Raw genomic sequence first — 21,311 nt, 5'->3', positions numbered from 1 at the left:
AAAATCTGTCTAAAGGAATGCTTGCTCATTAACGATACATGCTTCATTTAATTTCATAGCTATTTTATGACCTTAAGGCTACCAGATGGTGAGATCACAAATGCTCTTGAAAGTGAGCTCCCAAACCTTCCTGAAAATTCAAGTCCCTACATTGGGAATGGTAAACTCAAACTTATAGCAGATCCAGGAAGGCATGGTATGTTAGGGGACCATACGCCTTTCAATCCCAGACAAGTACTGCCATGTAAGACCTAGGGCTATTTTTTCCACAGTTTTCAAACTTTGGGATCAGTGGGAATGGGGGGTAGACAGATGGAAAAGAAAGGGTGATGGGGATGAATATAACCAAAGTACACTATTTACATATATGCAAATGTCATAATGAAACCCAGTATTACATATAATTAATATATGCTAATAAAAACTTGAAAAGCTAAAACCTGTGAAAATATTAATGTTTTATGTGTCCACACTTCCACATAATGTTTAGAGTTTTTAAACATAAACTTGTGTGACAGTCACAAATAAACTCTTCCTAGGGGATTGGGGAAATGGCTCTGTTGGTAAGAGCACTTGCCACACAAGCATGAGGGCCTCTCGGGCTGGAGACCACCAAGTTGGACTCTTTAGCACCCACATAAAAAATTAGATATGGATGCTGGAGAGATGGCTTAGCAGTTAAGCACTCGCCTGTGAAGCCTAAGGACCCCGGTTCAAGGCTCGATTCCCTAGGACCCATGTTAGCCAGATGCACAAGGGGGCGCATGCGTCTGGAGTTCCTTTGCAGTGGCTGGAGGCCCTGGCGCACCTATTCTGTCTCTCTCTATCTGCCTCTTTCTCTCTGTGTCTGTTGCTCTCAAATAAATAACAATAGCAACAACAAAAAGCTGGATATGGCCACACAATCCCAAAACCCATCCCAGCACTCGGGAGGCAGAGGTAGGAGGATTGCCATGAGTTCAAGGCCACCCTGAGATGACAGAGTTAATTCCAGGTCAGCCTGGACCAGAGTGAGTCCCTACCTCGAAAAACCAAAAAAAAAAAAAAAAAAAAAAAACAATCCCAAGACCCCCGTCCTGTGGTAAGTAGAGACTGGAGAATCACTGGGGCTCTCTGGTCAGCCTGAGAAAAAACAGCAGCTCTGCACTTAGAGAAAGAATTAGTTTCAAGGAAATATGAGGTTGAGAATAGAGGAAGATGCCTGATGCTTTCCTTGGGCCTCCACATGCATGAATACAGGGCATGTGCATCTGTATACATACATGTACATGCATCACACACATGCATGAACACAATGAAAAAATAAATTTCTGTGACTGGATGTGGCTCACATGCTACCAGTTTCAAAACCATCCCTAAACTCAGTATGTCTGTTTCTGTCAAGTCTCATTCTGGCTGGCTCCATTTCAAGGGTACAGTTTGAGCCCACAAATAGCAATTACCAGACTGCATTCCCATGGAAAGACTAAGCTGTGGGGACCAATCTCGTTGCGTTTGGACTGTGGGTCAGGTTTTGTTTCTAGAACTCTGCTGCAGAAGCACACACCCACGGCTCTGCTTGTGGCTGGCAAGTGTCCTAGGGAATGCCTGGCGTCAAGAGGAAGTCATTTCCACAGTGGCTGAGCTTAAGTCTGAGTCTCATTAATGGGAAATGAGGAAGTCGACCCAACAAAGCTTCCCGGGAAAAGGATAAGCAAAATGGCAGCCCACCCATATCCCATGGCCTCATTACACCTTCGAAAGACCCCTTCTGCTCAACTGACTAACATTTGGCCACCATTGTCCTTCAATGTCCGGGCACTGTTTTAGACCCCAGCTGCACCCCATTGCTCTTACTCTGAGCCAAAGAGAGAGGTGTAAGGACCTCACTACCTGCAGGAAAACTCCAGTCCATCGAGCTGTGCTGACCCCAAAGAAACGGAAGCTTTAGCAGAATGACTTGCTAAGTGCCTGACTGCGGATGGCCTTCTCTGACTACGAGCTATGACACTGGCTGACTCCTGAAACAGTAAATGATTTTGTTCTGTCTTTTTTGTACTTTTCTGTATTTTCTAAATTTTCTATTTAAAATGTGCAGTACAATTCTTATGATCACAAAAAAAATTTTTTTTTTCTTGTGAGGTAGGATCTCACTCTGGCTCAGGCTGACCTGGAATTCACTATGTAGTCTCAGGGTGGCCTCGAACTCAGTGATTCTCCTACGTCTGCCTCCCGAATGCTGGGATTAAAGGCGTGAGCCACCACACCTCCACAAAACAATTAATTTAGTCAGTTGCATTATTTTGTTTGGGATCTCAAACCATAAACAGACTATTGTAACAATGAAGAGATGTATCTACCTACCATCTGATCTGTCTACTTTCACCAATATACTCAACTTATATCCATTTCATTTTACTTCATTTATTCTTAAAAACGCTGGATGCCAGATATTTTTTAAGAGTCATCATTGCTATGGAACAATCACTATAAATGTGCCCAGCAGATATCACCCTCCAAATTTTAAGAGGAGAAATTGAACTTTAAGATATTTTGAAAACAAAGGCAGAGTTGTCCACATTTTACATTGGAAACCCACGTTTTGAGGTTCAGTGGTGAAAACACTTGCTACACAGCATGAAGCCCTCAGTTTAATCCCCAGCACCCACATAAAAAAAACTGGGGCTGGAGAGATGGCTTAACAGTTAAGGTGTTTGCCTGCAAAGCCAAAGGACCCAGGTTCAATTTCCCAGGACCCACATAAGCCAGATGCACAAGGGGGTGCATGCGTCTGGAGTTTGTTTGCAGTGACTAGAGGCCCCGGTGTGCCCATTCCCTCTGCATCTGTCTCTCTTCTCTCTCTCTCTTTCTCCTTGCAAATAAATAAGTAAAAATAAAAATAAATTAAATGTTAAAAAACTGGGCATGGTCATGCACACCTATAACCCTAGTTCTATGTGGGGAAGACTGAAGAGTCACTGGGTTCACCGGTCAGGCAGTCTGGCTGAAACAATGACCACTCCAGGCTCCGTAAGAGACTCTGCCTCAGGGAAACGATGCAGAAGAATGATAGAGAAGGAAGGATACTCACATTCTCCCCTGGCCTCTACACACATACACATATGGCACATGCATTGAAAGGCCCAAGAATTCAGAAGCTCAGAAATACTATCACACTCCAAAGGGAGCTTAATGGGCCCCCTGCATACCTCAAACTCAAGGCTTTACTCTCTGTTAGAAGCAAGTAAAGAATCCTTCTTCTCATTATATCAGAGTCCGCTCCTAATATAAAACTAGGTTAAAAGGGCATGAGATAGCCCTCAAGGATGGGAAATGAGTAATAAAGTGAACCACTTATTTGGTTTCTGTAAATAGCCTGCACCATAAGCCTTAATAGCCCACACTGTAAGCCTTAGTAGTTCGCACCATAAGCTGTAGCAGCCTGCCTCAGACCTCCAAGGTCATAGGAGACTGATACCACACACTGCTACCCCCACCCAAGGACCTGCGCAAATGCTGACCTCCAAGGTCATAGGAGACTGATACCACACTCTGCTACTCCCACCCAAGGACCTGCGCAAATGCTGACCACCAAGGTCACAAGAGAATGATTGGTCCATGAGGGGCTTGAACAAAGTAAACTAATTGGCTTAGAAACTATGGGGTGGCACAAACTGACTGGCTAACACCTTGCGGGCTCCTGATATTGTTAAATGATTGGTCTAATGCACAGGCTTTGTTAGAAACCCTATAAAAACTGCCCCGTTCCTGCATTCGGGGCTCTGCAGTCCTCTACCCCTGTGCGGTGTACGACTGTGGGCCCCAGCACACTTGGAATAAAAATCCTCTTACAGTTTGCATCAAGACCGCTTCTCGTGAGTGATTTGGGGTGTCGCCTTATCCGGGCAGTGTGGGGGGCCCCTGCGGGGTTTTTTTCCTACAGCATCTGCACACACATGTACGCATGCTATGCATACACATACTACACATGCCAAAAAAAATATATAAAAGGAAAGAAGAAGGGAAAAAATGAAGAATAAAAGGCAAGTTTCCAGCCTTGCGTGAATGGACTTCGTAGGAGAACAGTCCCATTTCCCAGTCTCTACAACCGCCTGTCAATGGATGGAACTGTTTCTTCTTAAGACTCACTCCACAGGAATGAAGTGTCAAGTGACCGAGCAAAGGGGTGATCGATGTGGCACTTACGTCTTTCAAGGGGACCAGCTTCATTGTTGTTTGATAGGCTGGAGTGAGAGTGGCTGGGTAATTGTAGTCCACGATGTCATGCTTGTAGTCAGCCTTGTAGGCAACCTGAAGCCCAAAGAAAGAGAAATCAGCCCCCAGTTTCTCTTGACCTTGTCAGACTAACATAAGCAATACTTTCAAACAGCCAGAAACAAAATTAATTCACATTCACCACCTCTAAGGAAAATTACATTATGTTCACAATTTTGCTTTTAACTAATTTGAATCCTTCTTAGTTAGCCCAAAATTAGTTAACTTCCATCTGAAGCACATTTATTTTATCTTTCGTTTTTAATTATGAGACTCCTCATTTTTGTTAAAAATGAGAACTTACATGGTGTGATAGTTTGAAGAGATGCCCCCCCAGTATATTCAGCATTTTATTAGTTTGTAGTTTGGATCTGCAGCCACCTGGCTAGAGGAGGTGTCACTGGGTGGTCCAGCCAGAAGGTGTGGTGGTGGGTTTGAGATTCCAATCTAAAGATTTGCAAAGTGTGCCTAACAGGGAGTTCCTGAAGTGTGCTGTGTGATGCGGCTTTTGTCTTGGGACCTCCCTCTCCCCACCCCCCGTCTTTCTCCCCCCCCCCCCACCCTCTCTCCTTGCTCCATTAAGAGAGGCAAACTTCTTCGGTCATTTTGGAATTTCCCCTGAATCTGTAAGCTTCAATGAATCCCTTCCTCCATAACTGTGCCTGGTCTGGAAGTTCATCTCAGCAAACCTGAAGCTGTTTGCTACACACGGGTATATAATGGAAGCACTTTTTGGCCAACTCCAAGCGAATAAATCAAAAGTTAAAATCTTCAGAAACAGGGCTGGGGAGTGACTCACTGGGTAAGAGTACTTGCTGGGCAAGCATGAAGATCTGAGTTTGACCCTGAGTGCACACATGAAAAGCCAAGCATTGGCTATGCACCCCTGTAACCCAGTCCTGAAGTAGACAGAGACAGGAAAATCAATGGGGCTTATTATTGGTCAGCCACTTGACCCAAAGATTGCACCAGGCTCAAGGAAACAATGCAGAAGAGTGATATTATACTCTGGTCTCTGTCCACATGTGCATGAAGTACACACAACTACACACACACATATGACATATACACACTAGATATATACATCTCACATGCATGCATGTATATACATATACATCATATATATGCTAGAAATACACATCTCATACACACACTCACACAAATCTTTATAATATTTCAATTTTTTTCTAACAGTAAAATCTGATGTCCCAAGAATATAGAACATTTATATATTTTAAATACGAGATAAATTTTCTTCAAGGATTCTTTAGCTCCAAGATTTTCAAATCTGTGAAGTGGATTGATGGAGACAAAGAGAAATGAATGGATTCCTGATCAATTTGGCTATCTCATTACTGTGACCAGTGCTGGACCACAATGTGTCATCAACGAATACAATGAGTAAATAAACTTACCAACCAATATACCAGCTCCAAATAGGTCACAAATGCTTTGGGACCCCAGACAATTTCAAATATAAATCATGATCATCATGATAGTCCATTTTTATTTATCTTTCAGATAATTTTTATCATGCTGGAACAATTATAGAAAACTAAGATAAAAATGGAGCCTCTGAAATATTTAAGGGATTTTTTTTTTTTTTTTTTTTTTTTTTTTTACAGATTGTTGTTAACATTTAGAAACCTGTATGGATCTGTCTTTGCATATCAGAACACAAATATTTTTAAAGGGAGTTTGGGAAATAGGGGTAGAAAGATTGTTCAGTTGGTAAAACGCTTCCCTTGCAAGTGTGAGAACCTGAGTTCAACCTACCAAACCCACACTAAGCTGTGGTGGCAGGTGCTTATGATCTCGTTGCTGGGGAGGTGAAAGAAAGTCAGCAGTCAAATCCCTGGGTCACGGGTCAGCCAGTCTGGCCTACTTAAAGGCCAGCAAGAGACTCTGTCCTTAAAAAGATGGGAGCAGCAATTCCTGACGACAAACGCCTAAGCTTATCCATTTGCTTTCCCATGCATATACATGTGCTCCTACATGTACTAACACACACACACACACCACACATGCGAAGACCCAGCTGAGTTGACTCCCATGGGCCTTCACACAAAACACTCACGTTGCTAGCCAGGTTGCCAACTTTGAGCGCATGGAGTGTGCGTCTGTCCATACCAACTCCTTCATAGTGTCCTCGCATCTGGTTTTGGTAGTTTTCTTTGTATTTGTTCTACATGGAAATAGAAAACTTTCAATAAAAATTTCCCAACTAGTTCAAGAGAAAGTGCTCACCTGAATGGACCAATGATTCAACCACTGAATTAAAAATATAAATAAATAAAGCAAACTTTTTAAAAAAATTTTTTAATTTATTTATTTGAGAGCGACAGACAGAGAGAAAGACAGATAGAGGGAGAGAGAGAGAATGGGCGCGCCAGGGCTTCCAGCCTCTGCAAACGACCTCCAGACGCGTGCGCCCCCTTGTGCATCTGGCTAACGTGGGACCTGGGGAACCGAGCCTCGAACTGGGGTCCTTAAGCTTCACAGGCAAGCGCTTAACCACTAAGCCATCTCTCCAGCCCAACAAACTTTTATTTAACAACTGATATTTCAAGCAAGCACAAGAACTTGGACAAGACAGGGACATGGGGCCTGACGGGCAATGGGAGCACCAAGCAGACTGGATGTTGGTTTGTTTGCCTTTACATTTTCAAGCTTAAATTTTCCAGATTTCTCTATTATGACACTTGATCCTGAGAGTGTGGAGTTTGTCAATAGACAATCAATGGAGAAGCCCGAGGTTGTATGGTCACCTTCCACAAGCCCTGGGCAGCAGCTAGTAGAAGCATCATATATGTTACCTCCAGCTCTAAATACAGTTGGCTATCTGTATCTGTGGTCCATATCCAGGGATTCAACCAACTACAGGTTGAAAATATTCACAAAAGAAGGTTGCACCTGTACTAAACATGTGCTGACCTTTTTTTGGTCATGATTCCTTTAAAAAAATCCAGCGTAACAACTGTGTGTGTGTGTGTGTGTGTGTGTGGTGTGTACGTGAAGATATAAGGAATTTTGGTAGCTGAGAATTTGGTATCTGCTAAGAGGGATACCGACTGGCCTCCCATGGATATTGAGGGATAGCTGCATATGAAAATTAAGCCTGAGATTTCACCAATTTTATAAAGTGAAAAACATTCACTGTGGAAACCATGTGAAGCAATAAATTATATCCCAAAGATCACTTATCAAAAAAAAAAGAAGAAGAAGAAGAAAGATCAAAATAAATCCTTCAAAACTTCTCCAAGAATGAAATGTTACCCTGGTATATGTCTGGTCATAGGCAGGATGAGAAAGTAATGCCAGCTCCATGGATGATTATGAGGGCTGGGATCCTGTGCTAACTGAAACGTGCAAAGTCACATTGAAAAGGAATGCATCATGTTCATCAGGCTCCCTTGCTAACATTCATCACCAGGAACAGATGCCATGCTACACAGAATGTAAAGAACAGAGAGGGGCTGGAGAGATGGCTTAGTGCTTAAGGCACTTGCCTATGGAGCCTAAGGATCCAGGTTCGATTCCCTAGTACCCATGTAAGCACATGGTGGCACATGCATCTGGAGTTTCTTTGCATTGGCTAGATGTTGTGCTCATTCTCTGTCTCCTTCCCTTCCTCTCTCTCTAATAAATAAAATTAAATTAAAATATTAAAACATAGAACAGAAAGGGGCTGGAAAGATTTCTCAGTGGTTAAGGTACTTGCCTGCAAAGCCAGGTTTGATTCCCTAGTACCCACAAAAAGCCAGACGCACAAGGTGGCACATGAATCTGGAGTCTGAATGGCTAGAGGCCCTGGCATGCCCATTCTCTTCCCTGAAGACTCAAAATTACATAAAGTGAAGAAACAGAAGGTCAGGGATAGGTGACAGCATTTGACAATAAGCAGACTAGTCCCAGCAGGCTATCAGTCAGAACTTCTAGGTACTTGTGTTTGGGATGGTATGCTTCTCCAAGACACAGGGAAAAATTATCTCTTAAGAGATCTCAAAGGTAAGCTCACAAAAGATGCCCAAATACTTAGGTATTGTCAACTCACATCACTGGTGAATTTTGAGATCTTGCTCACATTCCTGAACTGTGGTGTCTCACAGTAGTTGATGCTGTGACCTTTACTATTTTCTAGATCCTTCTTATACTCCACCTTGAAAATCAAAACACCAAGCACTCAATAAAACCAAAGCCTGAAGTCCTTGGAAAAAACCAAACAAACACCCAAGCCATGCTTGAAATACTTTTACAAAACCTTCAACTCAACATTTTAAAATGCCAGGCACTGAACAAAGAAAGTATGTGTTTTTCTTTATAAAAGCAAATAAAACAATAACGAAGTTCATCCTCAAAATTAAAAATATAGAGTTCTTTTCAATAACAGACATAAAACTTCATATAGCTCAAAACTGATAAAATTGTGACTGGGAGTATAGATCATTGATAGAAGACCTATTCCATGTGGGGGCCTGAGCTACTCAGGGTGAAATGTCTTGAAACTGACTATGAGATGTCCCGACTTCTGGTCACTCCGTTTCTTGAAGGAGTGTTCATTTCATGGTGGCATCTACTTGTAGAAACCTTTTCCACTGCATATTGTGATGCATGCCCTTCCCTGCATATACTTGTCAAGGGAACATAACGGAGTACCTTCTGAGGGACTATAACAAAGGAGCCCATGCTGATGGAGAGCATCCTTAATTTTAAGTAGGTTGTCTATTTGAGGTCTCCTGGGTGTCTCAATGGAGATGTGAGGCTGCTGTTACTAAACAGACTAAGTCAGCCCTAAGTAATTGCAGAGGGCAATGGAGGTGAGTGCTGTTCACAGAGGCGGAGCTGCTTTGTCTCAATGGATGAACATATGAGCAAATTGTATTACCATAGGAAATACAATTTCATTTGTCCTCACGTCTGGTAAAAACTATATGGTGGGAACACGCCTTTTTAAAGTATGCAAGATGCATTATAATTTAAAGTGACAAAGTAAAAAATACAAAACTGTGTAATTAAGTTCTAATTCTATAAATATAGCTTAATAGCTATATATTAGGTTTCATAGTCACATAGAAAAAAATGCCAAGATGTTGACAGAGCTATTCCTGGGTGGTTGAGCCACCTAACCCAGCAGTCCACTTCTGTCCCTGAAATCTCTGTGAACCAGACTCTTCCTTTTTCTAGACCCATGACAAAGTGACGGTCTAATAATCGCAAAGGTCCCATCTATCATTGACAAAATGACCTATTAAGTGTTTTGGACTTTGCCAGCCACATGGTCTCTATGCATAGTACTTCACTCACCTTGATAGCTCAACAGCAGCCATGGGCAATATATGTGGCTGTGTCCCCATAAAACTTTACCTCTCGAAACAGGCTGTGAGCTGGAATTGACAATGAGGTCACAGTGTGTTGATCTCTGGTCTAGAGTGTTGGAATCATCCAGAAAACCTGTTTCAGTGCAGAACTCAGGCTCTCAGCACCTATCTACTATTTCCAAGTATCTGATGCTTCCGATTAGGCTCTGGAAATGTCACTCGATGATTTCTGAGCTGACCAAGTTAGAGGACCACAGGTCTGGCTTTTAGAGGTGAAGAAAAAAAATATTCTGGGACGTTCACATCTCAGTGTCTGAGCTGCAGATAAATTATGTGATGACTTTCTTAGCCATGGGCCTTCCCATTGCCAGAGCTGTGACTTTAACAGAGCTGTGACTTTAATATCTCGAGAATTCTGAGAAGTGATGCTAATGCCAGAAGCTGCTATGAAGGGTCACTAGACCTTGGGAGAACCTGGGGAGATATGCCCTTGCCAGGTTGTCCTGGCAATTAAAACTTAAACATGTGGCACCTCAAACAGTGAGCACTCTCCGGCAGTCAGGTCAACCCAGAAGGAAAGGGGAACCCACAGGTTTTCATAGCGCCCTGAACACACACTCCAGTGATGAAGAAGGGAGGAACCTGGCGTTTGAAGCACTTTTTGTTGTTTGATTTGCAGTTCCTACAACAGCTTGTGGTTCTAAAAGTTGGGCCATCCAGTGCCCTTTCTGACAACCATAACCTGTGGTCCATAGCTTTTGACTCTCCACAGGTAATACCACAATTGTGGTGAGAATTTTGGGAAGGATATTTTGAGCCATCAGGAAAAGACAATTTGCTTGATCCCAAGCTGTTTTTGTTTTTTTTTTAAATTGCATTGTCTTGCATATTCATTCCATGGAAACTGGTAAGCCAAAAGTAGTATGCATGCTGTAACAATCTTTTGTTGTGGTTGTGGTTACTGTTTTGAGTCTCATGTAGCCCAAGCTGTCCTCTAACATACTATGTAGCCAAGGCTAACCTCAATGTCTGATCTTCCTGCCTTTATCTCCCAAGGGCTGGGAATATAGGAGTGTGCCACCAGGCCATACTCTTAGTTAGTATTTTGTCGTCATTTTTCATAGGGCCGCCACAGTGGTCAAGAACATAACAGGATGAGAGCACACGAGTGTGGTTCTCTGCCATTCATACCTCACTGGCAAGCTTGTTCACACTCTGAGCCCGTTTTAGAACCAAGTTGTCCTGGGCTGGGAGGGAGTGGTAATGAGCAGCACCTTTCATTTTATGGAAGTCCTGTCTGTATTTTACCTGGAAGAAACACACAGAGACAGTCTAGGGTAGTTGCTATGGTCCATGAGAGCGGTGACTCTGAAGCTATCCCAGATTTAACATCAACATTCACTCAACAGAATTTTCTTAAGGTGGGGGGAAAATTCATGTAGACTCTTGTCTCCATTCAACCCAGAAATTGGTTCTGTCTGTGTTAAATTTTTACTGGACTTTTTCATAGTTCTTACACCAGTTCTGTCGGGGGTAGGGGAAACTCTTAAAATGATCACAGGAAAAAAAATGTGAGCCCCACTCCCACTTTGCCCTAAATTTCCATCATTTCTCCTCTAGTCAGCAGAAGTGAAGGGAATAAAGTCTTGTACTTCCCTTCTCAGGGCAAAGGTGGCACTGTTCTGGGTGAGTGGGGGCTCCCTGAACCGTCACAGAGCGACAGGGACGGCGCAGAGGTGAAATGAATGCTCGGCTCTGATTAGAGACCAAGTTCAAGTTGGCGTGTGAAAATCTGCTGGGAGCATTTCATTTCGCCAAGTTTAATTATAGCCTGTCTTTCAAGGACTACCAGCTGCCTAACATTCTACAAATAAAAATCATTTATCACTAGCTGGGTTTGATAATCATATGACTTATTTTAATCCACGTTCCCCCTGAAAATGCTCAATTTCTCAATGGATTTTTGGCAAAGACTCTATTGATCACAGCTTATCTGGCTGGACCAACATTTGTGCTTGCTTCAGATGACCTAAAGTGAGTAGTGTGGTCTCTCTATGTCAATCTCCTTGGAAGACAGAACAGAAAGAAAAAAAAAAAAAAGGTACTAGTGACTTGGGCGAGGCTGGCCTTCTGCTTTGGCTCAGCCCTAAGAAATGCATCTGCATGTACGTTTTAGTAAGTACAGCCTTCAGCACGTCATGTCTCCTCTGCCTCTGGGGTGCTGCCAATCATCCTTACATGGTACTTACATCACTAACGAGTTCATTGGCCTTCTTGGCATTCTGATAAGCCGGGGTGATCATGGCTGGAAAGCTGCCCTTTCCCCTGCGCTGGTCACACTGCTCCAAGTAACCCTGATGAGTCAACCAAAACCTTTGATCAGAGGCGGGTAGGGGTCAGCAGTGATTGCGCAATAATGAGCCTGTCCCCATAGCGACCCACGCATTCGGGATATTTCATGAGTACCAGAGGAGACATGCCATGTGGTGGTTACGACGTCAGACGATGGAATCTAGCCCATGTACTGCCAGCCAGTGCGCGGGCAGCACTAAATTACTCTTGACTAGTATCATCCTTGACATCATCTCGACCAGATAGACCAAAGCACTCGGCCAGTCGACTGGTCTCAGCTGTTATGAAATATTCATGTTTTAGTTGATGTGAGGAAACTAGTGGAATTCCATTAGTTTCAAACATTACTTTGCTTGGCCCAGTGGCAAATCCATGCAGACGGATGACTCGATACCCCGATACTGTCTCCCGCCATGATTGTGCCTTGTAACCAGAGAAGGGGAAAAACAAAACACTTGTGTAATCTTGTGGGGGAGGGACTTCAAAGTGCCCTCAGATGATCTGAAATGGGGGTAATTATTTTAAAGGATAAAGATCACCATCTTCCTCCTAATTGTTTCCTTTCTCCACCTCATAGGTCCACAAAGGAAGACTTCCTCTCCCACGAATCTGTCAACACGTGAGCCGGAAGAGGTCATTCAGGTGAGATCTGCTAGTTGCTTGAAAGCCCCCAAGTCCTCACTCAACACAGACCCACCCCAGGCTCAGTCAGCTGTGTCCGCATCTGTATTTTGCCCAACAAGATGGACCAGTCATTTTCACATCCCTGGGCTCATGACATCCTCTGCCTAGGGCGACCACTGAGGCAAAAGCCTGCCCCTCAATAGTACCAGCCTACCAGTCTGAACTGTGGGGTGCATGCATGTGAGCGTGTGCATGTGCACACACACTGTTTATTTTTATGTATTTATTTATTTATTTATTTGGGTGTTTTTTTGAGGCAGGGTCTCACTCTGGCCCAGGCTGACCTGGAATTAACTATGTAGTTTCAGGGCGGCCTTGAACTCACGGCGATCCTCCTACGTCTGCCTCCCAAGAACTGGGATTAAAGGAATGAGCCACTACGCCAGGCCACAAACTTTCTTAAATAAGACAATCAGGTCAAATTTAAGTACCTAGGTTTCTTTTTACCCGAAAATACAAATTGTTTAGCTTGAACCTTCCTTTGTGCCTGTTTGGCAGGGTGTTTTGGCTCAAATGTAATAAATGAAAAACAGTAAGAGTATGGAGGGGAAGGCTCTTGGATTCTTTGATAATAGGCCCTGTGGGTTCTCTCAACCTGCTATGTCTATAGCTTTATTTTGAAGTGTGTGTGTGTGTGTGTGTGTGTGTGTGTGTGTGTGTAAAACTCTTGGTGAGGCACTGATTCCTACTGGGGAGTTGATTGGTTACAAATAATAAGCTGATTACATAGTATATTATTTTTCATGGGATTAGTCACTAAAAAGAAGAATGAGGGCTGGAGAGATGGCGTAGCGGTTAAGCGCTTGCCTGTGAAGCCTAAGGACCCCGGTTCGAGGCTCGGTTCCCCAGGTCCCACGTTAGCCAGATGCACAAGGGGGCGCACGCGTCTGGAGTTCGTTTGCAGTGGCTGGAGGCCCTGTCGTGCCCATTCTCTCTCTCTCCCTCTCTCTCTCTCTCTCTCTCTCCCCCCCATCTATCATTCTCAAATAAATAAATAAAAATAAACAAAAAAATTTTAAAAAAGAAGAATGAACTGCTGGGCATTTTAGGCACTGCAGTTATTTATAGTTCATCTGCCGCCTGCTGGCTTCTCTGTCTGTCACCACTCCCACTCAAGCCCTAGTGAGTCACGCCAAGTCACACAGCAAAATGCCACACTAGACCGCGTCTTCTCAACAGCTGCTAATGGTGCCATCCAATAACTCCCACTTTGATTCTTGAGTGTATTATTATCAAGGCTGGGAACATCAGCCATAATGATCAAGAATCTTCTATAACACATTGCAGTTATATACGTGGCATGGATGGACACATATGAAATGATATGTGCGGAGAAACTAGGAGTGGATAAAGACTGGGCAAATACAGAACAGAATATCTTCTTGCCAAGTATAGGAGCAAAAACAATTTCTTGAGACTTTGTAGTCTGGTGTAGCTTGAACCCATGGTAACCCACCTGCTTCGGCCTCCAAGTGCTGGGGTAATAGTTGTGAGCCGCCACATTCAGCTCACGAAAGATGTTTTCATTTTAAATAAAACCGTTTCATAAAAATTGTCTTGAGAGCTGGGCGTGGTGGCGCACGTCTTTAATCCCAGCACTCGGGAGGCAGAGGTAGGAGGATCGCTGTGAGTTCAAGACCGCTCTGAGACTACAAAGTGAATTCCAGGTCAGCCTGAGCTAGAGTGAGACCCTACCTCGAAAAACCAAAAACTGTCTTGAGCCTTCTGAAACCTGGAACCAAAGTATATGTTCATCGATTTTAAAACACAAATATACCTACAAGTAGCTTGCAGGCTTTGATTAAATGCTCCTTTTCATTCAAGCATTTCTTGCTTAGACAGACATTTACAAAGGAGTTAAAACACATCTTCACACGTCCTAAGACTTACATGAGTGTACGTAATTTCATTTATTTTTAAAAAAGGGAAATAATAAATTTCTTTGTGGTTTCCAATAGCTCATTTATGGTACAGCCCATCCACTACCAAATGACTTCAACTATCCAATTAGAGCCACCACTTGACTCATTGAATATATCATTCCAGCAGACACACACTGCTCCTCCAGTGCAAATAGAAAATACCTTGAGTCTATCACCTCAACCTTTCCCTCCCTGATCAGTTGTAGTTTGATAGATGAAGTCAGGGTAAAAGCTTTGTACTTTGCACCTTGCTCTATACAGCAACCTAGATAAGAAATTTAATTTCTAAGAAAATGTGCTTGTTGTTCAATGAAATGTTCTGAATTTATCAATACATGTACTCTTTGCATGTGTATGTGGTGCATGTCCATGTGTGTATGCATGTTCATATGTGTATGGGCACGCCGTATGAGTAGGTACACATCCGTGTGGACACGTGTGTAGACACTGATGTCAGTGTCTTCTCAATCAGTCCTCATCTTATCTTTTGAGACAAGATCTTCATTGAACCTGAAGGTCACCAATTAGGCTGGACTAGCTAGCCATTAAGTCCCAGGGGTCCTCCTGTCTGCCTTCCCCAGGGCTGGGATTAGAGAAACACCACCATGCCCAGCTTTTATATGGGTTCTGGGGGTGCAAAGTCAGGTCCTCATGCTTGCACAGTAAGCACTTTACCCACTGAGCCATCTTTCCAACCCCCAGAACATGCATTTTGATCTTTTTCACGTTCATCAAGTAACTAGTCTTTGTGCTTGGGGCTTCTCTTTAATGGATACACAAGACTGCCTGATTCTTGACCAACTTACCATATTGCTTATAGTTTCCTATTAAAAAAGAAAGATGGAAAGGAAAATGGGGATTTAAATCTTGTATATTATTTATCTGCTCCTTTCTAGCTGAGAAAATCCATCATTCACTAAACCAGAGTCCAAATCTTGATCAAATGCCCATAGGCTGTCAGAGCGGTAGGGGCCAAAAAATGAACGGGCCATGCAGAAAGCAGCACGTACCTGGCCATACTGGTCTGTCAGCGTGCCGTCAGCTCCAACGACTGGACCCGCCATCCCCTTCATTTCTTGCTGATATTGTTGGTGGTATCTCACCTGTTTGGATGCCACGGCAGCTCAGTGAGTTTAGCATGCAACCACAGAAAAGTGAAAATGAGTACTTTTGGAATCATGTTTTTCAGCTTGAGTCTAGAGTGTTTGTTAGACACAGAAATGGAAAGGCAATGTTATGGTAAAAACAAATGGAAACTGAAGGAAAGCTCCTTCTTGGCTCTAGAAGCTATGTAAAAATAGACAGGAAATTGGATGCCCTGACCCAGGTTAATTTCATATCTCCTCCTTAAAAAAAATGGACAGGAAATTGGACTCTCAGGTTAACTTCCCGTTTCCCCCTTAACAAGACTACATAGTCATAGACACTCACATCACTTGCCAGCTCATTGGCTCTTTTAGCTATCTGATAAGCTGGTGTGATCATAGCGGGGAAACTGCCTTTCCCTCTCTGGTGCTCATAGTGCTCTGTGTATCTCACCTGGAAAATTCGAAAGAAAAAACATTCAAGTGAATCGCATGCCACGGTCACACCATATATCAAGTGATCTCAGCGAGATGCTCTCCTGGGAGGTCCATGACACCTTGCCCACCCCCTGTCATAGATCTTACAGCACAATTGCTTTATAGCTTGGGGCGCCATGATCGTCTTTCCCACTGCTTTATTCCCGGTATGCAGTGCAGTGCGTGGCACTGATCCCTGTGTTGGATCTGGTGTGGGCCAGGTTTCGGGGGGTGCTAGACAGAGGACTAACTAAGACTCTGTCCTTGAGGAGCTGCAGTTAAAGTTGCCAAAGGAGGCTCTTGATTCCAGGTCTAGGCAATTCAAGTAGAAACCACCTATCATGGTAAAGCTGAGTTTATCTGGAATTCAACTTCTCATTCAGGGCAACGCTCAGCTCTTGGTGTTAGCATGCTAGTGGAGCGTCTGGGCTGTGAAAAGGCACGTGATGAGAGTCTTCAGGAACTGTGTGGCACAGTATCTCTCAGATGAATTGGCTATGTCTGGTTTGGTACTAATCTAATTTAATAGTTTCTATTTAAAGATTTTTTGCAAGGCTTGTGCTGACTGACTTAAGGTACTTGATCATCCTGGATCTCAGAAATATCTTTCTAGTACCCCAGGAAGTTGCCTACATTCTCCCCTGCCTCTCTCCCAGGTTAGAAAAGAAAGAGAGATCTGGGCATGGTGGTGCACGCCTTTAATCCCAGCACTCGGGAGACAGAGGTAAGAGGATTGCTGTGAGTTCGAGGCCACCCTGGGACTACATAGTGAGTTCCAGGTCAGCCTGGACTAGAGTGAGACCCTACCTCAAAAAACTAAAAAAAGAAAAAGAAAGAGAGATGTTCAATGAGGACCATCCTGTCTCAGTCTGCCCCATTTCTTACATCACTTTGGAGCTGTCCCCCCGCCTTAGCCCGTAGCAGCTCAGGGGTATCCGCCACCGGGGTGAACCTGGAGATGCGCTCGTCATGTCCTCTCTTATATTGCACCTAAAGAGGGGACAGCACAGAGTCAAGGTCAACATCTCACAGCCTGTGTGACGATCTCTCCTTGCAGCGCTCCCTGAGGCTGCACCATCAAGCTACACAAACCTGCGCCAAATCTCTTAGTCATGGAAGTGCTGATGTGGCAAGACCAAGAGCGTGCCAGGCCCCTCTAAGCATTAACAAAGAGCAACTCACATAATCCTTTCATCAATCACAGCCAGTGTGAGGATTGCTTTCCCCACTAAGGAATGGAGAGAATAAGTAATGCACCCATAGCAACACAGCTGATACGTGGTGGAGCCAGGATCACACCCTACAATTCTGACTACGAAATCTGACCTCTTAACCATTGAGTGATACCTCCAAGATGATCTGCCATCCATTTTTTAAAAGTTTTTATTTATTTATTTGCAAGCAGAGAGAGAAGCAGTTAGAGAGAGAGAGAATGGGCTCACCAGGGCTTCTAGCCACTGCAGTAGAACTCCACGTGCATGTGCCACTTTCTACATCTGACTTGACATGGGTACAAGAGAATCAAACCTGGCATGTTAGGCTTTGTAAGCAAGTGCCTAAACCACTGAGCCGTATCTCTAGCCCCATCCATTTTTTAATTTGACAACACGCTGTGGAAGTCATTTTGTCCAGTTTTTGAATGAGTTAAATGGTGTTCTCTGTATTTTGCAAATGTGGCTCAGACAAGGCACAGAAGATAAATAACAGGGAAAAGATTTAAAAAAAAAAAGTTTTATCCTTAGTACAGCACTGCCTAGGCTATAGCTAAAAGCAATCTATTCTATTTTTCCCCTGAATCACAGAGCTCATTTGTACCAAAGATTGACATCACTGATGGAAATAATGAGCCTGGGGACACCCACCTGGCTGGCAAGCTGGTTGGCCATCTTGGCCCTTTGATAGGCAGGTGTGATCATGGCTGGGAAGCTTCCCTTGCCCTCTTGTTGCTCATAGTCTTCCTTATATTCCTGCTGGACAGAACCACAGCAGCGTGAGACCTGACGTGGTAACAGGTGAAAACGAACTAAGCAGAAATGCAACCAATGCAATTGGCTTCATTACATATTTTGGAAGCATTTTAGTGTGCAAAACAAGCTTAGACATGGTATTTGAGTCAACTCTGAAAGACCTCATGTTCCCCATGTCAAAAGGGATTTCCTCTAAGTTGTGGGGAGCCTGGTACAATCACTCAGGCCTATCTGACTGCAAAGCTCCTAGTTAAACACAGACATTCACACCCAGGAGACCTGGCTATAACGTCCACTAGAAAGGAAAATATCTTATTGTTCCTTCCTTGCTTTTTGAACATCTCTGATGGTTAGCTTTCCTAATGATACATATGATCTTAACACTTGTGTGTTTACTGCTGTCTTTCCATTTTCTAAAAGAAAACTCATGAGGGCTAGCAGCAATTTCTAATGTAGAGTCTTCAAAAGGGAGTTAGTTGAGTGTAGAGGCCAGAGAGTACAGTCTGCAATAGGTTAGAGACTTCCACAACCTGGGGCTGAATTCTCTCTTTCACCACTCTGGAAGTAAGGGTTCGAATGTGGAATCTCGGGACTGGTTCCTTCTAGAGTAACTAAAGGAAGCATTCATGTTTCTTGCTTTCTGGCCCAACATGCCTTTGACTCCTGCTTCTGTCGTCAGAGTGCCTGTCCTCTGAGCTGAGCCTCCCCACCTTTCTGTTCGAGAGCCTCCGTGATGGCTCTGGCTCTACCCTTCAGTATCTAAGCTCGTTCTTTCTCGCGGTCCCTAGTTTAATTCCCTGTGCATCATCCATCATGTGTGAGACAACAGAATCACAGGCTCCAGAGATCAGAACCCAGGAGTCCTGGAGGAGAAGGATTACTGATTGCAGTATCCCTCACAGGCCCATGTTTGGAGTACTTGTTCTCTCCCTAGTTCATGGAGCTATTTTATAGACTGTGGAGACTTTAGGAGGTGGGACATAGTTGGGAGAAGTGGGTCACTAAAGGCAGGCTGTTGAAGGTTATATATGTTTCTGATTCCGGTTGGAGTTCTCTGCTTGCTGGTTCACACCATGTGAGGAACCACTGCTACCTGCTCTGGCAGACACTCCTTCTCTGCAATGCCAGAATGAGACCTTCTGCAACTGAGCTAACATAAAGTCTTCCTCCCTTAGATAATTTCTGTCAGGTATTTTGTCACAATGGGGAGAAAAGTAACTAATAAAGTGGGAAGGGGGTTCTGTCTACCACAGTCTAAAAAAAAGTAAATGAACATTTAGACCAATTTCTAATTAATAATTACTAATTTGTAGGGTTCTTACCTCACCAAGAGGCTGTCGAGTCTCAACCATCCTTACAATGTCAGGGTCTGGAAGAGCTCCTGGACACCAAGCATTCCCTTCCCCATATCCTGGCCAGTAGGCTCTCTGTAAAGGAAGCACACACATGAATCCAAACACATGCACATCTGGTGGCCAAGATCCCCCAAGTCCACAACCTCTGCAATGCTCACATAGATCGTCAACATCGGGGTACCCTCTAAAACTGAGTGCTCCTACTCATACGTGGACTCAGTCTAGAATGCTCATGTTTTCAGCCCCAAAATTCCCTAAATGTCTAAGTAAGAGTAGATATTCCTTAATAACTATCCATGCCAATTTTTATTGAAATCTTTTTGTTTTTCATGAAACAATATGCATTGTTTTTCAACTTGTGTTTCCAACTCCAGTAAATATTGCCTCAAAAAATACATATTTTGGGCTGGAGAAATGGCTTAGCAGTTAAGCCATTTTCCTGCAAAGCCAAAAGACCCAGGTTCAATTCCCCAGGATCCACGTAAGCCAGGTGAACAAGGTGGTACATGCATCTAGAGTTTGTTTGCAGCAGCTGAAGGCCCTGGTGCACCCATTCTTTCCCTCTCTATCTGCCACTTTTTCCCTCTCTCTCTCTCTCTCAAATAAATAAAATTACATATATATATATATATATATATATATATATATATATATATATACATTTCAATAGAAATTGACATAGGTAATTATGAATTGAAATAATAATAACCAGTGTTTATTGTATCCAACATTGCTCTAATATATTTGCATGTATCTACCTTTTTCCCTACAAATTGGGAAGCTTTTTTCTATTTTGTTGAGTTATTTATGAAGAGAGAGAGAGAAGATCTGCTGGGGCTCTTGCCGCTCTTACCATGCTCTACTTTGTGCATTTGGCTTCATGTGGATTCTGGAGAATCAAACCCAGGCTGACAAGCTTTGTAAGCAATCATTAATCATTGAGCCATCTCCCCAGCCAGAAATGGGGAGCTTTTAAAGCTCATTTTCTAGATGAGAAAACAGAAGCGGAGTTCTGTAGTAATTCAGTCAAGTTTCCTCAATAAAGGTAGTAGATATGCCCAAATGCAAGTTGTAGAAATTTAAAAATAGATAAAACTTGCCAGATAGAGTTAGATAGACACTGGCTCTAACAACAGAGAAAGATTAGATATCAATAAATAGAAAAGTCTAGATGGGTGCCCACAAGATTGATCACAGTGGCTCTTCTCCTGAGAGGTCTTGGACTAATGCTCTGAACCATGGGATTTTTTTTATGGAAATCTTTTCTGTGCATGTGATTTTTCGAAGTAAGGTATTGCTCTATCCAGGCTGACCTGGAATCTACTATGTAGTCTCAGGGTGGCCTCAAGCTCATAGCAGTCCTCTTCCCTCAGCCTTTGAGTGCTGGGATTAAAGGCATGGGCCACCATGTGTGGCTCAAAAATCTTTATTTTAAATTTATTTATTTATGAGAGAGAGAGAGAGAGAACAAGAATGGGTACACCAGGGCTTCCTGCCACTGTACATGAACTCCAGACATATGCACTAGTTTGTGTATCTGGCTTTAGATGGATACTGGGGAATAGAATTTATGCCATCAGGCTTTGGAAGCAAGTGCCTTTAAAAGCTGAACCATCTCTCCAGTCTTGGATTTTTATTCTTTTTTTTTTTTTTTTTTGAAGTAGAGCCTCACTGTAGCCCAGGCTGACCTGGAATTTACTATGTACTCTCAGGGTGGCCTCAAACTCAAGATGATCCTCAGTGCTGGGATTAAAGATATGTACCATCATGCCCGGCTTGGATTTTTTTTTTTATATTATGAGAAAATTGCAAGTATCATGTGTGTAATTAAAAATAAATGGCTGAGTGATTTTAAGATGAGCTGGTCATCAACAGAGGGTGGCCATGGGAAGAGTAA

General features: G+C 43.2%; 1 protein-coding gene across 5 annotated transcripts in view; it reads right to left on the bottom strand.

The window, feature by feature from the left end:
• LOC101607061 (nebulin related anchoring protein) overlaps positions 1–21,311 on the bottom strand; it is an 82,678-nt gene that overhangs the window by 54,558 nt on the left and 6,809 nt on the right. For 3 of the 5 annotated variants that reach the window (XM_004659320.2, XM_004659319.2, XM_045155554.1), the window contains exons 5-14: positions 19,382–19,486; positions 17,955–18,059; positions 16,978–17,082; positions 15,962–16,069; positions 15,541–15,633; positions 11,822–11,926; positions 10,764–10,880; positions 8,309–8,413; positions 6,332–6,439; positions 4,186–4,290 (exon numbers count right to left, since the gene is read on the bottom strand). In XM_004659320.2, the coding sequence (XP_004659377.2) occupies positions 4,186–4,290; positions 6,332–6,439; positions 8,309–8,413; positions 10,764–10,880; positions 11,822–11,926; positions 15,541–15,633; positions 15,962–16,069; positions 16,978–17,082; positions 17,955–18,059; positions 19,382–19,486 (1,056 nt within the window). The remainder of the gene's footprint in view (positions 1–4,185; positions 4,291–6,331; positions 6,440–8,308; positions 8,414–10,763; positions 10,881–11,821; positions 11,927–15,540; positions 15,634–15,961; positions 16,070–16,977; positions 17,083–17,954; positions 18,060–19,381; positions 19,487–21,311) is intronic. The other 2 variants (XM_004659322.2, XM_004659321.2) reach the window with 1 other exon arrangement.

Source organism: Jaculus jaculus, chromosome 1 (genome assembly GCF_020740685.1).
Source record: "Jaculus jaculus isolate mJacJac1 chromosome 1, mJacJac1.mat.Y.cur, whole genome shotgun sequence".
Lineage (NCBI taxonomy): Eukaryota > Metazoa > Chordata > Mammalia > Rodentia > Dipodidae > Jaculus > Jaculus jaculus.
This window is presented reverse-complemented; position numbering and strand designations above follow the sequence as displayed.